We start from the raw sequence: 23328 nt of genomic DNA, 5'->3' as shown, positions 1-23328 counted from the left end.
TTGATGTTTTTTTTTTTTAGAATATTTAACGCCCCAAAGCGACTGAGGGGTTCGTGGAGGGCTTCGAAAATTTCCGCACCTTAGGTTTCTAAATGTGCACTGACATCGCACAGCACACGGGCGCCTTCTTTTTCACTTCCATCGAAAAGCGGCTGTCGCAGCTGGGATTAAACCCGTGTCCTTGGGATCAGAAGTGGTCTTGGGGTGATGCTGGCGTGGTGAATATGGAACTGTATTGTTCCAAATTTACCGCTGAGGTGGAGGCAAACTAACCATAGTTCCTGCATCTCTCTAGTCTTAAACCACAGGAATCGTCCCCACGTGAGGCATGCTTATAGGGGTAATGCTTACTTTGATTTGAGAAAACTAGAAAACGCATTAATAACGTTGTAAGCGTCAACGTTTTATAATCATCTATACTCATACCGAATTAATGCTGCCAGGCTGAAACGGTACCTCGACAGAGAGCCAGTAACGCGGTTATTCGCGCTATCGGGAGCGCCACACTACCCGGCTTTGCTACACGTCGGTATTACGGGCAGAGCGTTAAAATTTAGTCCACAGGGGCACCGTTGTTTCCAGTCTCGAGAAGCTGTGGCTGCACTTTTATCATCATTCATTTATTTTGTACCCCCACGTTACATTACATCGCTTGCACCTTGTTTATAACGTTACCAATAGTAATTTTAATTATATTTGTAGTTATCGTCATCGTATCATGGCCTCATTACATGCTGCTTCGCGGCTATATATTGTATTTCATCTGCATCCATGCCAGCTTTATGCATTTACATGCATGATGTTAAAGGAGACAGAGACCATGCAGTGCATGCTACTTCTTCCTGCAGCTTTTGGTCCGCGCTCTTGAATTCTTCATAGATGTCGAGTATATGACATTGACCTCCTCGCTAATGTCCTTAGCGCCGAGAGGTATGGGCGAAGTCCTGGAGGGCTGAGACGTCAGAACAGGCATGTACGAGGTCAGAATTGTGTAGCTCCCCCTCAGACCTGAGGAAAGCAAGGAGGCCCATGCGGCTGCCAATCGCGACCGAGAATCCCATCGCTTGTGGCGCTGACGGTGGTGACTGACACCGCGGTACGCAAGAGGGCGTACATTCCATCAGAGGGGCAAGGGCAGCGTTGCGTTGCACTGGCCCCCCTGCTCACAACCTCTTTCATCCGTCCCCTACACCTTGCGCGCCCTGTGGTTGCGTCAGACAAAATGTACACAAAGCCACGCTTAGCACTTATTTTCCGCTCTCCGCTGGCATGTGCGAAAACACTTTTTTTTTTTGGCGTTGGCAAATTTCAAAACACATAGTTGGATGCACATATTTGACTGGATGTTGGCAGCGGAATCCAATCCGAAATTTTCATATTATGCTACTGAAAACTGTTTTTTGCTGTGGTCCGAAAAGTGAATGACAAGCGCTATATAGAAGCTGTTTGCTCTCGAATGTTCTGTTTTAGCAGGTTTAAAGAGATACGATCTACGGATAAGCTCTCAAAATAGCTTGTGCTGCCAGTCCTCAGCTAAGGTGTTGAGCCGCGCGCGGATACCCTTTGTCGGTACATATTCTTCGTATTTATATCATCTGAACACGACTCGGAGGACAGCTCCCAGCCTGCATGCTCCCATCAACAGCGACGCTATGTGGGTGAGCAACTTTCGTAAAGTGATGATTTCAGGAAAACGAAAAAATATTTGCAACGTGTTCAAGGAAAACAATCACTCTTATCCCAACATGGTACGCTGCTGGGTTTGTTGGCGAACAATATTCCTGGCTGATAGAGTAGCAAAAAAAAGCAGTACAAAATACTAACACAGACGACATGGCACAACACTCTCACCTGATACGGTGGTCTCTTAAAGCAACTTGACAATCAGCAGCAGTGTGTTCATACATACTGCGCGCTTTGTTGTGTCATGCGTACACTTTCACCTGAGAACCTTTTGACCGCGGCGATCAAGGCAGCGTTAGAAAAGCGCCTGCAGGCGGACTTACCCTGGCCGAGGCCGCCCCGACGAGCAGCACGAGCGGAAGCGTAGGGCCCACGAGGCGCAGCGTCATCTTTGGCGGCGGCTCGACAGAGAACGCAGGGTAGGACGCGGCCACGGCGCTCCGCGGAGAACAGCGGCGCGCGTCAGCAGGCTACTCCGGGGGCGGCTGCAACTGGGCCGGGTGGCCGCGGCGCTCCTGGGCGCCCCGCGTGCTGCTGCATGCTCCTCCTCGGCCGGCGGCTTCCGACGCTCTGGCTGGTGGACGGCACACGCCACAACCGCCGACGCTCTCTCGCCGCGCATCGGCTACGGCGTCCTCGCCACCGACGACGGTTCCCTCCTCTCAAAGAGCTTCGCAACAAGACCATCAGGGAGCAGGAAGACGATCAGCAATAAATCTACCGGATTGTGTCGAAATGCAGGGGTAACATTACCGTTCCCTGAAGGATAGATTTCATCGCTCCCTCCTTGTTTGCTCCTGAAATTAGTCACGTCTTCTTTTCATTCCCTCGATTGTGTATGTGTGCGTGTGTCAGTATACGCGCTCGTGAAGTCTGAGCTATATGCATCTGGCAGATAACAAGAACATACAAAATCGAAGATGCCCTCGCATGTAGCCACCACGAACCCTTGAAACTGATCACGAGCCAGCATGATTTCTCTGTTACAGTGGCCCTCGGGAGTTGCCGGAACTATGACCCGGCAATTATTACCTCCTCCTTGGATTTGCTCAGCTATCTGACGCATACTCACTAATGCGTAGCCCTAAATATCTAGGCTTAGGTCCCTCCATGTCCAGACTCCATGATAATGAAAACACCCACATTGCATGAAAAACCATGACTTTCAACATTAGGCTTCAGCTTTAAATTGAAGCTTGGCTACCCTAAAATCGCAGTTTGACCCGAATAACCCAAGAAGCCAAAGTGGGCAATATGCAGGGGACCGTGCTGCGCCCATGGGGGCAGCCCTTGCGGGCCCCATGCTGGTTTTGCAGCTCGTGCCCAGAAGGGCCCCAACTGGGCTGTCCACTTATGCCTCGATCGGTTCCAATTCATACCCGTGTAGGCCGCCCAAATAGGGCTGCCCGCATATTCATCCCAGATAGCTGAATGTGAACAGCATACCAAAATCACTATAACGGACCCTACTTTTGTACAGGCGAGTGTCGCCCCATTGATCAACGTTTTAATGACCATGTCGGTTAACCCCACTAATACCTGAAAAGTACCGTCGCGGGCTCTACGGAGGCCAGCCCGATTTGGACTGGTCCTCTGTTGCCCTCATGGGTAGAAGTTGGTATTTTCGGGGCTGCCCAAGTCCCGATTGCCATCAAGTGTGAAGCATTGAGCGCTATTTCTTTACCTGGTATTCTGTACTGAGCAACATAAGAGAAGTTTATTCCCAACACAACAATAATATGGGATGGCCCACAATGCCTCCTAAACGTTGATGTGAAAATTTTATTTTGGGCGCTCTGTGTCGATAATGTCGCTGGCTGGCTGGAGTCAATGAGGAAAATATCAAAAAAGGGGAGATGCACGGGCCTGTTGACTGCCAGCGAAATCGACAAAGCCACTTCCGGCGTGCAGATAACGCAGGGAAGATTCGGAGGTAGTCCTGTACATACTCGTAATGCGGAACAGTTATTGCTGCATATTTTCTGCCAAACTGCATAACTGGCATAGGTGCGAAAGTAAAAAAGTAATGGCATAAGTATACTTAGAACTGTTTTGTGACACTTCCAGAAGAGGCAATTACCGGCGCGTATAATAGGAATTACATAAATAAAATAGCACCTAGGATGGAGGAGTTTCAGAGTGTTAAGCTCGGCTATAGAACCCGAATATATTTTGCATTTGCCCGCAAGTACCCCAAAAAGGCCCGCGTGGGAAACGTGCGGGCATGCGCGCTTTTCAGTTCAACTCCGCCAGCCCCGCCACAGCTCAAGTGGAACATATCAACTTTTGGTGGGCAGCTCCATTTGGGATATCCCAGTAGTTATCTGCATAAAGCCCACAATTCCTTCAGACCTTCCCTCAAGCACCCCACAAGGGACCCACGTAGGCAACGTGCCCCGTTTTTAGATCCGCCAGGGCCCATGCGGGACCAATCGGGCTTTTGAGTGTGCAGCCCCATTTAGGTTACCCGAAGTTTTTTCTACATAAAGCCCAATTTTTTTACATCTGCCCTAAAGTTCTCCACGAGGAACCCTTGAGGGTCTGATGTGGGAATCTGTGCTCAGTTAGCCCTTGCCACGCCTATATTATGCCCAAATGGGATAAACAGAGGCAAGCCCAATTCGGGCTTGCTCACTTGATCCACTTGATTTAAAGGGTACTATATATTGTTTGCCCCAGCCCAAATTGCCCATAAGGGACCCAGGGGACCCCGTATTGTGTGCAACTTGGGAAGCATCACATTCTAACGTAAACTTTCCACCCGAATCAAGCAAAAAAAGCTGGCTATTGGACAAAAGCCCAGGAAATTATATATATATATATATGTATATATATATATATATATATATATATATATATATATATATATATATATATATATATATATCGCGAGTTTCAACATTCGTCAAATGCTGCGAATCTCGGGGAGCAACTACGCTGAACGGCACGGCACGCCTCAACATAGTATTGATTATCCATATACAGTTTCCGATTAACTGAAATTGGATTGCCCTGAATTAGTGATGCTGGCACGTGGCTATAAAAGAAATGCCATGATTGCACTAACTCTCCCAATATGACTCTGATGGCGTGCCCCATGATATGCATTTCCCATCACGAAGGTACGGCAGCGCGTTTGCTCCTATACACCCTTCATAGTTTCTTAATAAATCGGGAGTGGCAGTAAACTGTTTGTTATGCTTAAGAAAACACGATTTTCTTTTTCAAAAGGTACTATGTATGTATTTATTTTCGAAATACTAAGGGCTGTCAAGCATATATGGTTGGCTTATGGTTTACCGCATTTAGCATCCAAATGTGACTCAGGATATGGAGGACGTCGTAGTCGAGAGCCTGTGGTTCTTTAACGTGCTGTTGCGACGCCGGCGGGGCTAGAGCCGAAGGTAGCGAAGGCCATCAAGGCGAGGCGACGAGGCACCACGGAAGCAAGGAGCTTTTGCAAATTTATTTACATGATAGAGATTTCAAGGAAAGTCTCCCAGTGTCCCCAGCAATGGTCAAACCCCGGTTTTTATACACTGTCTTGTCCCTAGGTACCTAGATAGACAATCCTTTGTCCTTGAGCACTGGCCAATACAAGAGCACCAATTGGTATTTTTTCACACAGCACCATGAAGATCAGCCTAACGGATTCCTTCACGTAGGCCCCGGCACGTCGACGAATACGTCACCAGCTTCCCACGGGTAGACCTGGTTCTTGACGCTGCGAATGCGAGGGTATCATATTATAGGCGCGTCTGTTCTCTCAGGCGTGCTCTTGGTAACTGTAAACCGACCACAATTCTGCACCGGCGATGCATGCCTCTTTCTTCCACCGCTGCCCTTGGGAAGAGCGTAATTTCAACGGCAGCCTCCCGTAACGTTCGCCGCACTTTGGTATCCGATGCCACGCGAGCTTGTTGCTCGCGCAGGGCCTTGCTGTGGAACCACTGTCGTCGAAACAGTCCTGCTGCTACGTCCAGGTTGATATCCGCTTCCTAAAGTGCCCCTGGCAATGAAGACACGCTGGCGCCTTTGCCGACGTCACCGCACAGACATCACAGTGCCCTGACATTGCACAGGAAGCCTTGCGTTTAGGCTCCACTGTAAGACCGCGGCCAGGATCGAGTCCGGGTCATCCGGCTCAGTAGGCAAGCTCCCTAATGCCCTAACCACTGAGCCACCATGGCGGGACGCCATGCATACCGCAAAAACCCGCGTATAATATGTTTTTTTTTTCAATGTTACCAGGACAGATTTCCATCTCGTATTATACGCGATTCCGAACAAATTTCAGCCTAACTTTGTAGTTCCGGTCTCGTTATTGATCAGCCACTATTAGAATCAGGCTTACAGCGAGAGGCGTTGCTATCTAGCGATTGAATCGGCTCAATGTTTCGATGGTTTCGGTTTCGCCACGCTGACCCTGCAATTCTCATCGTGGGACCACGGTTCCCGCGACGCACAAGCGACTGGAAGGAGGTCAGTCGCACCTCACACGATGAAGGGATAATGAAATGATCAGTGGGAATGTTGCAAGGGTCTCTCACGGACCTCTTCGGCTATGCTAGCCACTCCCTACAGCCGAATCTCGGACGCTTGACTAGCATTCCAAAGGAGCGCGTCGGCCACGCTATCGAGAAATGCGGGATACCGAACGCATTGAGGTACCAAAAATATTTTGTACAGAAAGATGTCTCTAATGAGGAACTATCAGTAGGCGATGCATGTGTAAGATGACCACGATCGTGAAAACCCCGAATCTGAGAAGACTTCCAGGGCGCACACGCCGCTCGCCTGCTCGCGGTGCTAGGCGCGAACAGGCGCGAGCGCGCCACACTACATGGCCGATACTGCCGTACCACATCCGAGCTGGAAGCGGCTTACTGATTTTAGTGCAGCCGGAGGACCATGCGGCTTACGCAATTGTTGTGGCGAATATGAGCAGCTTTTCTCCTCGTGATGCGCGAAATTCTCCGCGAGAAGGGCACCGAACCAGCACCGAAACATGAAGGTTCGTGGAACTATTCGGCATCATTGGTGGGGGGTATTTGCGTTGGACGCAAAAGCGCAGAACGCGTACAATGCGCGGAAAAACCGCGAAATGTACTCGGAAAAAAAAAAAAAAACTTTTGCTGATTGTTCCTCGCTCGCATTATATGAGGATGAAAACGTTTTTCCTTTTTTCATTTTGCTATCCGGAAATTACCTCTTATTATATACGGGATAGTAAAAATAACGCACCGTAAGAATGGCATATGCAACATATGCCTTCCAAATATTTTACTGAGAATGTGTAATCTATGCAGTCTGCATTACAGCAGCACTTCTGGGTGATTTTCCTTCCCTACAAAAATGATTTCATGGCACGTTGATGCCATTCTCTTGGTAGCGCTGAAGATCTTGCGTTTGGATGTGGGCGTGCCTGGTATTTTTTTCAGCAGTTTTTAGGCAGAAACTCTTTCAAAAGTAATTAGTTTGAGCTGAAACCGAGCGATATACATGACAATGCTTGCGGCCGGTATTTCCTTAAAGCTTGTTTTACTTCGATGCCACCCTTTTGAGCTCTTCTCCTTCGTAGCCATCCCGCCGCGAAGGTTCAGTGGTTATAAGGCGCTTGGTTCAATCTTGGCCGCGGCGGCCGCTTTTCGATGGAGGCGAAAAGCAAGGCTCCCGTGTGATGTGGAGCACCCTAGCCACTGCACCACCACAGTGGGGCAGCAGATGGTTACTTAGTGTTTACATTTATTGCATTTACTGCTTAAGAAATCGTGATGCTTGTGTTAGGAAGGTGTTAAAAAAGCTTAACGCCTACTCTTAGACGAATCTTCAGTGTCCCGCCCCCCCTTTTTTTTTTTTTTTTACAATACTGCGCCAGGTGTAACCGCTGGTCGCGTGGTCCGTGGCCCGTGGACCTCCTTGCCCCTCGATGATGAGAAGACGACGAAGAAAACGAAGAAGAAGAAGACGACGACGAAGACGATGACGAAGACGGCAAAGAAGAAGAAGAAGAACGCTCGGTAATCCGCATCTAATGCTTTTGCTCCATATTCGGTTCAGCAGCGTTGAACCCTTTTTATTTTTTTTCTATGCGATATTTGTAGCGCAAAAGGACGAACATAGGGAGTACAGAAGCACAGGACAGCGCTCGTTTCAACAAGGCTTTATTACCAGAAAACGCACAGAACATATATGCTGTAGATTACTTTTTTTTCTTTTTTTGCCGCGTGTTGCAATCTTCTAAAGCTATCAAGAAAGATTTATTTATTTTTATGCAGCATCAGTGTAATCGAGCTCACGCACCCGGACCAATGTGATCGGATTCAACGAGCTGTAGCGCGATCGCATCTTTGCATTTCTTCAAAATGGTTGTGTGGTAGGAAGGTGCGATCGTGCGAGAGCTGACGGAATCCTATCACACTGAAAAAACTAGGTCTGTGTGCGTGAGCTCGACTATATGAAAGCTGCACGAAAATGAATACGCTTTTCTGATAGATTTGGAAGAGTCTAGCACTTGGCAAAAAAAAAAAAAAAGTAATCTGCAACTTATATATTATGTACCTTTCCTCGTAATAAAGTATTGTTGAAAGTGTAGCGCCTTCCTGTGCTTCTTTCTTTCCTTTGTTCGCCCCTTTTCGCTGCAAATATCCTGTTAAACTATGTCAAGCTCTCCCGCTTGTGCGCCGTTGTTCAAAAACGGGCGGATGCTGTACCCCGTCCTGTCAGCAAAATATGTGGTGTCAAGCATGTCAACAGATATGTTGAATGCTGCAAGAATGTTGTATACCGAATTCCGACGACCTCTAGACACGCTTACATTGGCCAAACTGGCCGATGCCTAAACATACGCCTCATGGAACAGAAGAATTCATTTAGCCAAGACCGCTCTAACTTGGCTGACCATTGCCGGGATTGCAATAGATGAGGAAAGCGTACGCGATGTATGCCAACATTTGACAAAACTACTGTTCTTTTTACACACCCTAACAAATTCACACGCGAACTTACGGAAGCCTACTACATCGCAAAATCAATTTAAACGTGTGTCAGCACCCCCTCCGTCACCCTAACAACCCCTGAAATTGCATTTCTTGATTACAAATGAGTTTGCCGCGTGCTTGTCCTGTGCCGGCGTTCTCTGCTTTTCTTCACGTTTTATCACGCGCGTGTTTTCATGCCCTGATTAGGATTCCTGATGTGGCATCGGGTTTTCTTTGTAGTTTTCCTCTCTCTTGTGTTATTAAGCTGTTTCTTTCCATATAAACCATTCAGTTCAGAGTGAGCGCTTGAGTCGTGTTGTCTTCTGGGCCGTATTCGTCTTTTCGCGCTCGTTTACCATGAACCAGCAAGCCCAGCTTGAAGTTTTGCAACCTGCTCCTACTCCCAGCAACGACGAGATGGACCGAATATGTTTTTCTTCCCATATGCATGGTTAAAGAAAAAAAAAAAAAACAAGGAATGAAAATTTATGCTGACGTTTCGTGAGGTTACAAGAAGACCAGGTTTTTGCCATTTCCCCACAAGCAGCCAAAATATCCGTTTTCTTTTTCTTTTTTCTGGTAAGTGCCGTACGTCCGAATCACAGTCAGTGTCATTAGAGAGTTTAGAATAGGGGGACCCAACCGGATAAGGGATTAGGATAACAGCGAGGCGACAATGCTCATGCCCAAAATGCTTCGATGACGAAAGGGCGGAGGGTTGCGGTAATTACTGTCAGCATGTGCACTAGCGACCCACTGTTACCCGTTTCCACTAACCAATAGGGTCCCCCCTATTATAAAGCTCGCTATTGACCATATATGGTTAGCAACTTCTGACTATCAGCAATGGTACGCAGCGTGTGTTTTACTGAGCTGAACAGTGAACAGTGAATGTCTACAGCACTGCACCCTTAATACGCCACGAACTACGGGCTACAGATTCTTAGATATTATCTTCCCGCATTGCTCAACCGTCTCTTTGACGGAGGCAATGACATTAATAAATGCAGCAATGCTTACCTCCGGGCGTTCTTTCACTAAATGATTCTCTTTGTGTGTGCGTGTGTGTGTGTGGGGGGGGGGGGGGGGGGGGTGAGGGGGGTATGTATATCGATAGCATCGAAATGTGCAGTCTCATTGAATGTTTAGCGTAACCCGTGAGTACGCCACGATTATGTTGTCTTCATTCATGTATGTTGAATGCATACAGAATGTTTAAGTAATGCTTTCTGTGCATGCATTGAATCTTGTCATTTATGTTATATCGCGCGCTTACTTTGTGTTTTCGCTGTTCATTTATAGATTGTGAATTATGCCTTAGGATTATGTATGCGTTCTTTTTTCTTTTTTTTTGCATGTGACCAATGACGCCACTGTTGCTGGATGTTGTGGGCCTCGGGAGCTTGTCAAGCTGCGGCTTTCTTTCCCGGGGCCCACTGCTCTGTAGCAAGAAATAAAGCTGAAATCAGTTATGGGTATCTGACTATAACAAACACGTCAGAGGCATCGAAATTCCTTAATTGTAATTAGTTTTGTAATTAGTTAGTGATTTATATTTAACTAGGTAGCTTTCACACAGGAATCGTGTGTGGCGGTTACTGCAGACTTGAATTGTGTCCGACATGGGAGTGCAATCAGATACAGCCAACGGTCAAGCGAGTTCATTACAGTGCTCGCGCGATACGAACATCATGGCAGAGAGTGCGCTCTCTTCTATTGCTTCTGCAAGGAATGCTCGCATCGTGCGAATACTGTCAGTTACTGACGTGCACCAGCCTGACCGGTGGGATATCTTAATTGCGCTCCCTGATGAAACAGTCAGCCCCGCGGTATTTGTGTGTGTCAGACAGAACAAAGCGAGGCGAACTACCAATACATGACGCTGAGAGTGATTCTACAATGCCTCCACAAGAAACGAATTCATAACTGAGTCGTGATGGGCTGGACGGCAGTTATAGGTGCATTCGTACATATGAAACCATGCGGCAAATGTGCATACTGCAGCTGATTTTGTCGCAAGCACATATTGTCTGGGAAAAATATAAATTGGCTCGGGCACGCACGAAGTCAAACAAAACTCGATTCTTTAATGCAATCGTTAAATCGTGGCGCAAAGAGAGAAAGAGCCGAGGGCCGCCACGGTCCTTACCGAATTGCTAGGCAAGGCGTGGTGGGCCAGTCATACCGCCACTTCAAATATAGCGCAAAGCTCGTGCATCAGGACTGTCGTATGAACGCTTTCCTTTGTTTCAAAATTGAAACAAACGAGCGCCCGACGACAAGCTGCTATTTTCGTACTCGGACGGACTGCGCATACTTTCAGTCTTTCCACACGTGCGAGGCCGGGTTTCCGGCGGCCATCTGAGTATCCCTCCCCCCAGCCTATCTTTCCTCCATCATCCTTTCTCCTACTGCACAATGGAGGCGTCACATTGGAACGAGTGCGCTTGCTACGTTTCTGTGATGTGCACGATAGCTTGGTATACAGCACAGCCTGATTATAGTGATTTCTTTTTTCATGCCCAAAATATATGGCACGTACATATTTTAGAAATTTGTTTCAGGCTCAATACAGAATATGACTTCTTGTCCTGCGATCGCTTGTCCCATGTCCTTCTCCCGCCTCGGTGTTTGCCACGCCCGTGCTCTTTAATTACTGCCTTTTGAAATTAGGAGCCATCTTGACCGTCTACAAGTTTTGACCGGATATGAATGCTACGAGAAATATATTCGAAAAACTAGTCGTTTTGTTTATCTTGCAAGAAAAAAGTGTGATCTTGCTTACCAGTAAGATCCAGAAAAAGAGTCTTGTTTCTTATTTCTTTCGATTCCGTTGTGGATATTGCATACACGTTTAATTCATGTAATATAATATGTTATTATGCCTTAGAGAACGCTGCACTGTTTTTCGCCCTTTTGATTTGACTTTGTATTTGCGTTAAGGGGATGAAAACTATATAAAGGTCCTCTCATTTACTAAATAAAGGATACAAATCAACTATGTTTTTATTTATGAAGGACTCTAAAAGCCACTTACACCAAGGAAAGCATAGGATATTTTCTGTGTGGAGCTAATCAGTGCGAAATGGTAATAACAGTAATAATAACAACAATAACAACAACAAGAATAACAAATGCATATATATATATATATATATATATATATATATATATATATATATTTAATGTCTAAATGGTTGCAGAAATCATTCACAGACGACGACAGACGACCACATGTTTACAGCACGCTAAATGAACATGTTATCTCCTATGCAAAGTAATGACACATTAATGGTCGTTTCTAATCGTATTGTACGGTGGTAATTTCCTTTCAGGTGACAGAGCACATGGAATGTCTTGTAACCTTCGACGTTTCTTTCAGGTGAAGATTTTGAGCTCAGTGGGATCATCATAGCCTTGCGGTGAGAGGAGTAGACATTCCCATGTAGCTACCAGAACCATATATGCTCGTAATCCTTCAAACCAGCGAGGCTTTGAACGGGGGTGCAGGGGTCCCATGCGTTCTATTCGTAGCTCTCTTTTTCATGTGAAAGGAACTGCCCCAGTTTACAGCTCATTTCAACTGGAAAGCGTTTTTTTTTTTTTTTTTATGAAATTGAACGTCCCAAAGCGACTCAGGCTATGAGAGGCGCCGTAGTGAAGGGATCCGGAAACTTCGGCCACCTGGGGTTTCTTAACGTGCACTGACATCGCACAGCACACGGGCTTTTCGCCTCCATCGAAAAGCTGCCGCCGAGGCCGGGATTCGGTCCTGCATCCTTGGTCACAGCGGTCGGGCGGCCTAATAACTGCACGCCACCGCGGCAGGGCCAACTCGAAAATTCCATCTGGTCTCGTGAAGGCAAAAAACCCCCCGCCTACAAATCACAAGTTAGGCGGATTAATTTCATGAGCGAAAGAGACATTAGTGCTGGTGCGCCATTGCTCCTCCGACCAGACAGTGTCCGACCATGTCACCTGCGTCCTGGCAAGAGACATGCTCCTGATTTTTCGAGAAGGCTGCAGGCTTGAAACGGTCGACGCCGACGGCTGTTCGATCCTTTATTCTCCAGCTGAAGTCAGCTAATAAGTATAGCCCCAGAACTGAACTTGGCAAGTTCGTGCCGATCCAGCTTGTGGTCTGAAAACCTACCCACACCCAGCTTACAGCTTCTACTAAGAGGAAGAACGAGTTCTAAAAAAAAAGCAAAAAAACTCAAGCTCGTGTAGTATCAGCACCCGGGCGGAAAAGCCTGCACTAGCATCAACCGCACTCTTGATGAAAGCAACCGCGGGCATTTCCACGTGCTTGGGGCACCTTGCGATTCGGGGCGTAATTCTCGTCACCTCCCGATGCATGCACCTCTCATCCTCATCACGAATTCCATCGCGGATCTTTGGGGTTTGGTTTTAGGGGTTTGAACATCCCCAAAGCCGCCATGATAGGCGCCATAGTGCAGGCTACGGAAATTTCGACCGCCTGGGGTTCTTTAACGCGCGCTAACGTCGCACAGTACACGGGCGCCTAGCTTTTCGCCTCCATCGAAAAGCGGCCGCCGAGGCAGGGATTCGATCCCGCATCCTCGCCCTAATCATTGCGCCATCCCGGCGGAGCACGGCGCATCCCAAATACGCTGCGCACTGCTGAAGAAACGCGCACTTCCTTTTTACCAACTGATGCGATGCAACCAAAGATGGCCGAACTCGCGCCTTTGGTGACGTACCTACAACGTACGCAGGTAATGGTGATCAAGGTAGACCCCACTGGCCGCCTCCTCTATATGTTTCGTCCTCCGCGAACATAGTACATTTTTTTTTATCAAATCAGTTGCGAATAGCGTGGCTAAAATCTGAATAGGGCAGCAATCAAATAGTGATAGAACCAACTCGAATACTAATCGAATATTTTTGAAAATATTCGCTACTTATACAAAAAAAAAAACTATGGGGGCACTTTACCAGCCTGAAGTGCACGCTTTGCCGCGCCACTTCGACTGCCAATGACTGCCAATTATTCGCTATTAGCGCTTACTTTCTGCCTCTCTTGCTTTTGTCTCAGGCGAAGCATTTCGCCATCGCAAATGCTTTCGTTCCGCATCTCTCGCCTTAAGGCCCGAATATAGTCCAACGTTTACGACGCGACTGGCGGAGCCAGCGACGTCAGCCAAAGTACGTCGGCCATGACACGCGCGTTAAAAAAAATTGGAGGACGCTTAAGCTTCGCCTTCAAGAGTGGAACGCGATAGCGTTATTGCACCTCGTCGAGAAAACTTATTAAACGCAAGGGTATTGGGGCAACCTCGCACCGGTACCCGCGCGGCCCGAAAGTCAGGGGCGAGTGGCGCGCCACGTGTCGGGGCAGCGCCGCACATTGCGAGGAGGGGTTCTTCTGTGTTTGCCGCAAGATGGCTCTGCATGTGCGCAGAGCGCAGAAGAAATGTAGCGGAAACGTACTTCGCTACACGTGTAACTGCGACTTCTGTAAGTAACATGCTCATAATAACCGATATACACCGCAGTATAACGTTCTACGGCACGTTTCTAAGGCAACACCGCATTCACTAGAAGCGCTTTTGTACCGCTTTCAAGCATCGAACTCGTGGCTGAGTGATAGCGTCTCCGTCTCACACTCCGGAGACACTGGTTCGATTCCCACCCAGCCCATCTTGGAAGTTGCTTTTTATTTATGAAGTGCATGCCGGGATTTATCGCTCACGGCCAACGCCGCCGACGACACCGGCTTTTCTGCGACACGAGCTTCTTAAAGGGACACTAAAGAGAGAAAGGAAGTGGGTTTGCATTAATAGAATGCTAGTTCCTGATTACAAAAAGACCACTCTTACTGAAAACAGAGCTGTTATAAGGTAGTAAAGAAGAATAACAGAAATACAGGTATCGCCACCACAGCCAAACGGCCGAGGCTCGCAACTACAAATCACGTGACGCGCTAGGGATCCCGGAGGCTGACAAATGTGAATTACTTTGCATGTTTGAATGCGGTAGTACGTTCTTTCTCAAACATGATAACACGCTTTTATCATACGTAAACGACGGCGAAAAGACAACGTAAACGTTGCAAGGCAAATACAAAAATATACTTGGAGGCGCCACAGGCGCCCACTTCAGTTTTGGTTATGTTTCGGCTCAGGCATTTCGTGCGCACTCGGATAGTTTGTTTGAACCTGCAGCGCCTGAATTACGAGCTTGGAGCAGCAGATGCGCCTTGATGGTTCCCATTTGAGCATTCGGAGGCACAAGCGAGCGAAATCCGCTACCGCCGACATGCTCCTTCGTTCACACTTCTGCGCCAACATATCGCCGCCGTTGCCGCTTCGATTGCGACCTGACCGCTGGACTGCAGCTACATACGCCACGAAAAGCATACATATGCTAAGTACCGAAGGAAAAACGCAGTATCATTCAATTGTTCACTAAATCATGGCACATCTGACCAACATATACTGCGTCAACAAGACCTTCAACGTGCTATTTGCAGGCGTCGTAAACAAAAGGGGCATATTTGCCGCTCATACCAAGGAGAGCGTCGATATATTGCGCTCGTCGCCCGGCGAAAAAAAGGGCCTCCGGTAAAAAGTAAAAGCTAAAAATAACGAAGCACCAGAAATACAACGAAGCATCAGAAATACATTACAAAAGTTTAAAAAAAAAGACGATTTGTAAAAAAAAAAAAACGCCAGAAGCGGTAAGACTCGAACTCGCTATTGCTTGCTCCGTAACGTTCGGCGCTAACCGCTCGGCTACGCTGCGTCACAGGAACCTTGGAAATATTTCTAGTATTTATGTCATGGCCCCATTTACAATAAAGTGTTTCTGCTGCCGGTCTAAAAATTACAACTTCTTGCTCATTGGCGCATGCTGCCTGCTCTCACGTCTTGCAACTAATGTTCTGGATGCCTATGCGCACTATATTGTGCACTGGATCCATTTTAACATGTGGAATTTCACAGCGCTGGCAAATGTAGTGGCGCCGGCACTTCGGTAATGTTCTGCCACCGTGGACGTAATTTTCGCTGAACACGGAGCTGTAGCACAAACCCTGAAGGAAAAAAGTGCGACGAAGCTTCAAAACTGACAAGCGCAGCAGCGAGGACACTATTTTGCTGGTAACTAAATCTTATTTGTGCGTAAACATGTCAGGAAGCGTTGCGATGACCGAGGGCTCGGTTTGTTTATACACAGTGCAAGAAGGAGCGCAAAAGCTTGAGATACATGTAAAGTATTGTGCATTACAAGCGCTCTATGTTTTTTTTTTTCTTCCTTTATGGGCCCATCGCTAGGTAAATTACTCTCTTCATCGTTTTATTTATTTCGGCTGAGGCCGTCATTGCGAGTACGCTGTTGCATGTTGGCCCTTGAGGGATGTGACGCCGCGGGCCGCGCCGGCTCGCTAGCTATCACGGAGTCTCCGCTTACGTCATAGTGTGCGTCACTCAACTCCAACTACGCAGTCGGAGGGCACAGTTTGAATTTGACCGGCGGGAACAAGAAAATCTTATCGCAATATCTCAGCAATTATTCGATTTTTTGCTGCCGGATATGCGGCGACAGTGTCACCGAATGTAGTTTATTAGATTTTCATACCATCTTTGGCTGTATTTAGTGTCCCTTTAACGCTACCGCGTTAAAAACTGGTGCTTCTACAGTCTGGCGCAGCTGGCGTGCCCGGTGCCGCGGCGCGCATGCGCACAAGACGCCTCGAGGGCTGGTACGCATGGAGAAAGGAAACAACTTGCTGGTACGTTTTCGGTGCGCATTTTCGAGCAGACGACAGGGCACCTGCAGATAGGAATTGATCGCCCATCGAGGCACTAAATACTGTCGTGATTAAGGCAATGGTACGGTGGGTTTACTGCGAATGTTCAACTGGCGCAAGGCCAGCCGTGGAGACATCCAATCCATAGATGGATAGATGGATGGAACATGGGAGCGTCCCCTTTGAAACGGGGTGGTAGCATGCTATCATGCTCATTTTTCTCCCTATATCTTAATTATTGATTTAGAATGCTTAACTAAACCATCATTCTATTTATTAAATTTTTGTTCCTACAATACTAACGTTATGTCACTTCTCTGCTTTTAAGCCACCAATCTTCCAGTCGTTTTTTGCTTGTTTCCACCGCCGGTTTGTTCACCCGGCCACTGTTATCTCTAAACCCCAGAGCTTCAGGAACAGTGATTGCGCCTGCATCAACTTCCGGATGGATACCATTACATTCGAGTATAATATGGTTAATTGTTTCACTGGAGTTTCCAGCAACGGCCTGAGCCCGCGTCGACGACGGCTACGGACGGAACGATAATGATTGTGTACGGGCGGGTTTTACTGAAACCTAATCATCATTTAAGTATCTGTACGATTACAGAAAAGTTAGAGATTACACAGTCATGAGAATCACTTTCTCGGTCGGCCGCAGTTCCTGTAGAATTCCATCGATCTCGCGAATTCCCAGGTTGTTGAGCCGCTGACATTCCGTGTGGCCAAATAGAGGCCTTCGATTTCGGCGTATACCGGTCACAACTCTATGCGAAGCCACTTCCGCAGTTTCTGGTATTCTCCCACTGAAAGTACTGCAGATAAGGGAAACAATACCATCGTTACACCTCCTCGAGCACTGTATTAAAACGGGCATGGCACGGGCATCCCCAGGCATTACTTTTTTCCTCCCAACGCCTCTGTAGTTAATCCGTTTGGTATCATAGACGCAGAGATGCGCTCGAATGCCTTCTAGCAGCTTTTCGGCAACAGTGTCTGGAACGCGCGCGCTGTCGATGTCTGCATAGCAACCCGCCACCTTCACTGCTCGTGGGGAATGCTGGGATTCGTTGTCGGCGCGGTCGGCGAGAAATAGGCGAGATTCTATTTGGGCGTCGGGGACGTTGGGCCGCGTCGGCTCGTGCTCGCTACGTCCGTCACGCCGTGTCGTTGGAGTATAGATCTCGGTTGTTTGCCGACGTAACGTCGCGGAGACCGACGTGCGCTCGCGCGTGCGTTACGTCGGACTATATTGGGGCCTTAAGTCCTGAAGCCACCGTTGACGCATTCGTTCATCGATCTTTCGCCGTTTGGTATTGGCGAAATCCGCCTTCCTGCGCTTATCCGAAGCGCTTGGTGCGGAATCACTGGGCCGCTTGGGAGCCATCCGGCTCACTCACTCGACTGCAACGACACATCTGGCGAAGGAGCGCCGTCGCAGCGCGTACTCGCTCCGCCTGCCTTCTTCTTCCAGCATTTAGATGTAACGGACAGACGTTTACCGCGAGTATGAGCGCTTAAAGGCTTCCGCCTTAATATTGGCACAAAACAAATAATGCATGCCAAACGGCAAATAGCTATAAAGGCGGGGGTTCAGTATCCAGCGCTTTAGTTTATGCAGTTAGAGCTATACACACTATATAATATGCAACAATGTATCAATGGTACACGGCAGAAATTAAATGGCCTCGTGTCACAGATGTACGAAAACTATCATTTGCTTCTGATGACGACAGCGAGTAAACTGACGTCACATATCAGTAGGCAGTGTAAGCGAGAGTCACACATGAACCACGGCCTCCGAGATAGGGCACTTTGCTGACCCTGCCTGAGCCCTGCCGCGCTGTTTATGAGCACTATGCATGCCACCACCGAAATAAACCACGTCTCAGAGCCTCTTTCCAGCGCAAATATATAGAGCGTGGCAGCATGCCGTGCTACGTTAGAGCAGACTCTGGTTTTGAAACAGCCGCCGGAGAAAAGTACGTCGAACTTTGGGCAAATTATGCAAAAAACTGTGCGAGTTTGAAAGCATATTCGATCCGTCTCGAAAATTTTGAACGTGCGCTATTTGATTTTTTTCTTGGTGAAATGACAATGGGGGGATATCCGCACACCCCCCAATAAAAGATCAAACACGTTCTTCGTACCACTCTATCTCGCTCCCTCTACATTACTCATTCACCCCATCAGGTCCACTGATGGACGTTTTAGGCTATCACCAAGCCCTTTCTCCGATAGCGAAAGTCAGAGGATAGTGCCTGCCCACTTATTTGTCTCCTGACTACATTTTCACGCACGTCTTACTGTGCACCGTTTTGCTGCATGTTCTTAACAGGCAGGGAATATATGACAGAGGCAGGGACGATGACAGTATTATCTGATTGATCCGCACTAATACTCCAGCGTGATGACTTTCGAAAAACACTGAGAGAAATTTCCTAAATTAAAAAAAAAAAAAGATACACTTACTGTACACACTCGAATTGCGGCTCGAAGCCCTGTTTGCAACGTGTACGCCCTTGCCAATCGGCCGTGTCGCGTGGTCACGTGACGTTACACAACTCTGCGACCAAGCAATGCAGTCATGTCAGCTGCCACCTCACAGCACAGCCATGCCCGGGATTTTTCGCTCACTGTGCCCGAATATTTTTTTTTTTTTTTTTTGAGAACGGGGTTTTTAACGACATCGTGTTAAAAACTGCCAACAGTGGACATTAAGGCTTCGCAAGAAAGTGACAGATTTCCAAAAAAACAAAAGAAGCACGCCTGGCTTGGATCTTTCTTTGAGATGACGTGTGCAGCGCGTGGCTGCCAGGCAGACACACGTTATATACAGCAGAGCGTGGATGCTCGTGCCTCAAGTTATTCAAATGCAGACGGCATCGTGAAACCTCTACACGCATTCCATACTGGCTATGCTTTACGGCACAGCAAACAGCAAGCAAAGTTCCAAGGCACTCTGTAGTGATGCATGGCAATATGTACGCTTCAGATTGCTGGCCGTTTGGACACGAGCACAGGGGGTTACAAGATGGTGTTTAAAAACGTATGGCAGCCAGGAAAGTGGTCCGACAACGGCATGGTAATTTTACAAAGGGCGTTTATTATTGATTTCCACTGATCCCCTCTTTTTCGTGCAGGGTGCGGAAAGTGTACATTTAGAATGTCCATATAGGGTATACGTGCTAGTTTACAAGACTAAACTATAGAGTGGTTTGATTTATTGGGTGGTCTAACGTCCCATAGCGACTCTGGCTATGAGAGACGCCGTAGTGGAGGGCTACAGATATTTCGACCACCTGGGGTTCTTTAACGTGCACTGACATTGCATAGCTCGCGGGCGCCTAGCCTTTCGCCTCCATCGAAAAGCGGCCGTCGCGGCCGTGATTAGGTACCACACCCTTGAGTGCAGTAATCGAGCGCCGTAGCCACTGTACCACTGCGATGGAGCAACATTAAACTAGTAATAACCTTTCTTTTGCATGCGCTGAGATGGTGGAAGAAACGGTTGGTTGGTTGGTTTGTGGGGTTTAACGTCCCAAAGCGACTCAGGCTATGAGAGACGCCGTAGTGGAGGACTCCGGAAATTTCGACCACCTGGGGTTCTTTAACGTGCACTGACATCGCACAGCACACGGGCGTCTTGCTTTTCGCCTCCATCGAAAAGCGGATAAAGAACCTTGTGCAATACAGAGCAGTCATCCAGATTCTGAAGTTAAAACGCACAAAGACACGTTCGGCGAGAGGAAGGAGTTTTATGGGGAGGGAAGAACTTCTCACCATATGGTACAGTCAAGAACTGCCATCGTAAATTCAAATTTAGTAAGATATCTGTGCAAATAGCTTCGATTTCACCGAAATCGAAGCACTGGTATCGATCCATCCAGAAAGTGCATAAAGGCCGCCATTTTAGAAAATCGCAGAGTAGGCATTCGAGACTCGACCCAAAATGTCAAGATTACTGCGGGAACCGCAGAAAAAAAAAATATTTAAGTCCATCTCCACGAGCATTATATACCCGCTTCCTGTACACCTCATCTGCTCACACCTCTTAACAAGCAGGAACGAGTCACTCGAATGCTCCCAGGCTCCTTGGAGGATATGGCATGGAAGCAGGGAGGTTTTTTTTTATTTTTTTTTTTGTTTAGCAGACTTATCTCACAGGAAGAAAGCTGGAACCATCTGTATGATACGAACACTTGAGCGTAGTTCGTCCTTCGGAAGCACCCGAACTCATTGCTTCCAGTGTGGCCAAACCTTGGCAGGCAAGGTCATGCCTAGTCTTTTTGGGACCAGCACAGAGTATATTGCCTTGAAGATTTCCTTCCAAGGGTAGGCGACGATTATGGGGCATACTAAGCAAATCTGATGTAGTAACTCCAAGAGGTCATCAAAGTTAAGAGCCTTATCGCGCTAAAAAAAAAAAAAAGAAAAAGAAAGTCCGTTTTTTTTTTCTTTTTTCTTTTGAAGCCTTTTCTGCTTTTAAACTTTTCCGTTAGTGAAGTCGGGAGCACAAGTAGAAAGCACATTTGCATTGACCATAACAAGATAGTCCCATTTTTTTTTTTTTTTTTCACACATGCAAGCGGTTACACAGCGAGGCTTGGTTACGCTGCCAAAGCGAGGAAATTGTGTGTCTGTTGATCGCATGCTACTACTTCCTGTTCCTTTCGGCAGTTTTGTTTGTTTGGTTGTTCGTTTGTTTGTTTATTCGGATTTCGCACCAGCCCGGGTTTTAGAAATAACCTTATATGTTCTTTCCTCTCTTCTTTCCTGATCACTTGACTTCAAGGTTGTTACTTCTTAAACGCAACAACGTTAAAAGCCTCGTTCTCTACAAAATCTGCCGTCGATGTTGGCGGCGACGTTGTGAGCGAAAAAAATTACGGGCATATGCTTCTGGCGGGTGGCAGTTAGCAGGTGACATGACCTGGCACTGATTGGTCGGCGGGTTGCGTGACGTCACGAGACCACGTGACATGGCCGAGTAGGCAGGAGCTGCCAACTCGAAGAGCTTTTTTGAGATGGGAGGGTGCAGATGAAAATCGAATCTTTCAGAACCCTTGTGCGATGTGCAAGACACGCTACCCATAGTCCACTAAGGCACGTTCGTGTGGCTTGGTTGAAGCGCGGCTTTATATATCAATGCTGAGTGGTCTTTCACATAATGTGCGTAGCTTACAAGTGCATGCTAATGTGTATGCGTGAGATAACCGAGGCACCAAATAAAGGGTTAATGATTAATCCAGGGCATGCACACGAACTACGATCCGCAATGGGTGCCTGAGACGGGAGTCATTAAAGCTGTCGCGTCATATGCTTTTAAAAGCGGAGCTTAATTACCCCCCTCCCTTTCCCCCATTTTCTTTTGCGGCGATGACATTCGAAATGGCGACTATTTCTTAAAACACGATATTATAAGCATTACTTACGGGTGCAGTCCCTTGCCCTTGGTAAACATAAGCCAAGATAGTATACACGCCACTTTCAAACATACGGGCATGCCATATTCACCACCGAAATAAAAGCGGCAATTCTTAATTCCATCAGAAGCTATGTTTCCGGGCGGAAAAAATGAAAACTCCATTCCAGAAGTAAACACAAAAAAGGTCAGGCGATTTCCAGAAAATAAAAATACGAAAGTCTAATCCTCATGAGAGACGTGGTATATTTATTTTTGTTTTGCATTCATATAATTAGCAATTAGGATAATTTTTCTAAATCACTAAATACTGACTTTAGAAAGTAAAAGTGGTTCGCAAAGATGAGCACCTTCAGAAACTCCCATTTCATTTATATGCGATAAAGGAAGTCTCACGTGATTTTTTTTCCCGAGCTCCAAAGAAAGGCCGCGAAATAAAAAAAAAATTACGTGACTGGCGCATCCGCGCGCCGCAATTGTGCTGCTCTCAACCGTGGTTTGAGCGAAAGAAATCAGCTGCTCTATGGCCCCGTTGCAGCGGCAGGCCGTTATGTTCGCGGTGGTTTATTCACCCGCGTCAGCCAGTCCGCTCACGTGACGGTTTAAGTTGCAGCGAGCTCGCCGCGCTTGCTGCAACCATCGCCAACAGATGCAGATTATTTCGTTTGCTGAAATAACGTTTGGGGGCACCGCAACTGCGGCGCACGAATGCGCTAGTCAGGTGATGGTTTTTGCATTTCGCGGGCCTTCTTTGCAGCTCGGAAAAAAAGATACACGTGAGGTTTCCTTTACCGGAAATAAATTGCACCGCGGTTTCTACAGGTGCTCTCCCAATCCCATCTATTTTGTAAAGTCAATATTTAGTAACTTAGAAAAAATATCTTAATAAACAATTTATTTCTAAACAAAACAATTGCCTGTGGTGCGCAAGACGGCTGGTAGATCTATGCAACTGGTTTCCCTTGCTATACTTCAAATGTTTTATTTTTATCTCTTGGCTAAAGATAGCGTGGACACCCTGTATGTATTGGAGGGCTGAAGAGCTGCTCTTTCAGGCGCTGCCCTTCACTTATAGAAGAAATTTCGTGTTAAGTGCCTCAAAGCTAGGAAGTGGTAACATCGAAACACCGGGAAGGGTAAATGGGTTTTCGAATGACCAGAGGATAAGTTTTCATTTCGAAAATGCACATGACGCTAGAGGTGCAGAAAACATGTTATAATGAACTCTTTGCCCCTTCTATAGCTTACCCCCTCACTGCGCAAGAAATATTATTTGCTGCACTCGCCATAACGAATTTGAAAAAGTTACATATGTAGTCTTAAAGAGTGCTACGTTTGTCTGAAACGAAGAAATCATTGCGAGTGCAGCACATTATCTGAAAACGCTACGGGTTCGCATGTGCGCAATCAAAGTGGCTGAAACGTTTTTCTTCATTAGTGCGCACTGTCGTCGCACAGCACACAGA

The 23328-nt window shown here is 47.2% G+C and overlaps 1 protein-coding gene across 1 annotated transcript in view; it reads right to left on the bottom strand.

Moving 5' to 3' along the window:
* LOC146204767 (uncharacterized) overlaps positions 1–2237 on the bottom strand; it is a 91196-nt gene extending 88959 nt beyond the window's left edge. The window contains exon 1 of the mRNA XM_084586556.1: positions 2007–2237. Coding sequence (XP_084442682.1) covers positions 2007–2072 — 66 coding nt within the window. The 5' untranslated portion in view covers positions 2073–2237. The remainder of the gene's footprint in view (positions 1–2006) is intronic.
* Positions 2238–23328: the final 21091 nt, after the last annotated feature.

This window comes from Amblyomma maculatum, chromosome 1 (genome assembly GCF_055883805.1).
Source record: "Amblyomma maculatum isolate TAMU_Amacu chromosome 1, ASM5588380v1, whole genome shotgun sequence".
Taxonomy (NCBI): Eukaryota; Metazoa; Arthropoda; class Arachnida; order Ixodida; family Ixodidae; genus Amblyomma; species Amblyomma maculatum.
This window is presented reverse-complemented; position numbering and strand designations above follow the sequence as displayed.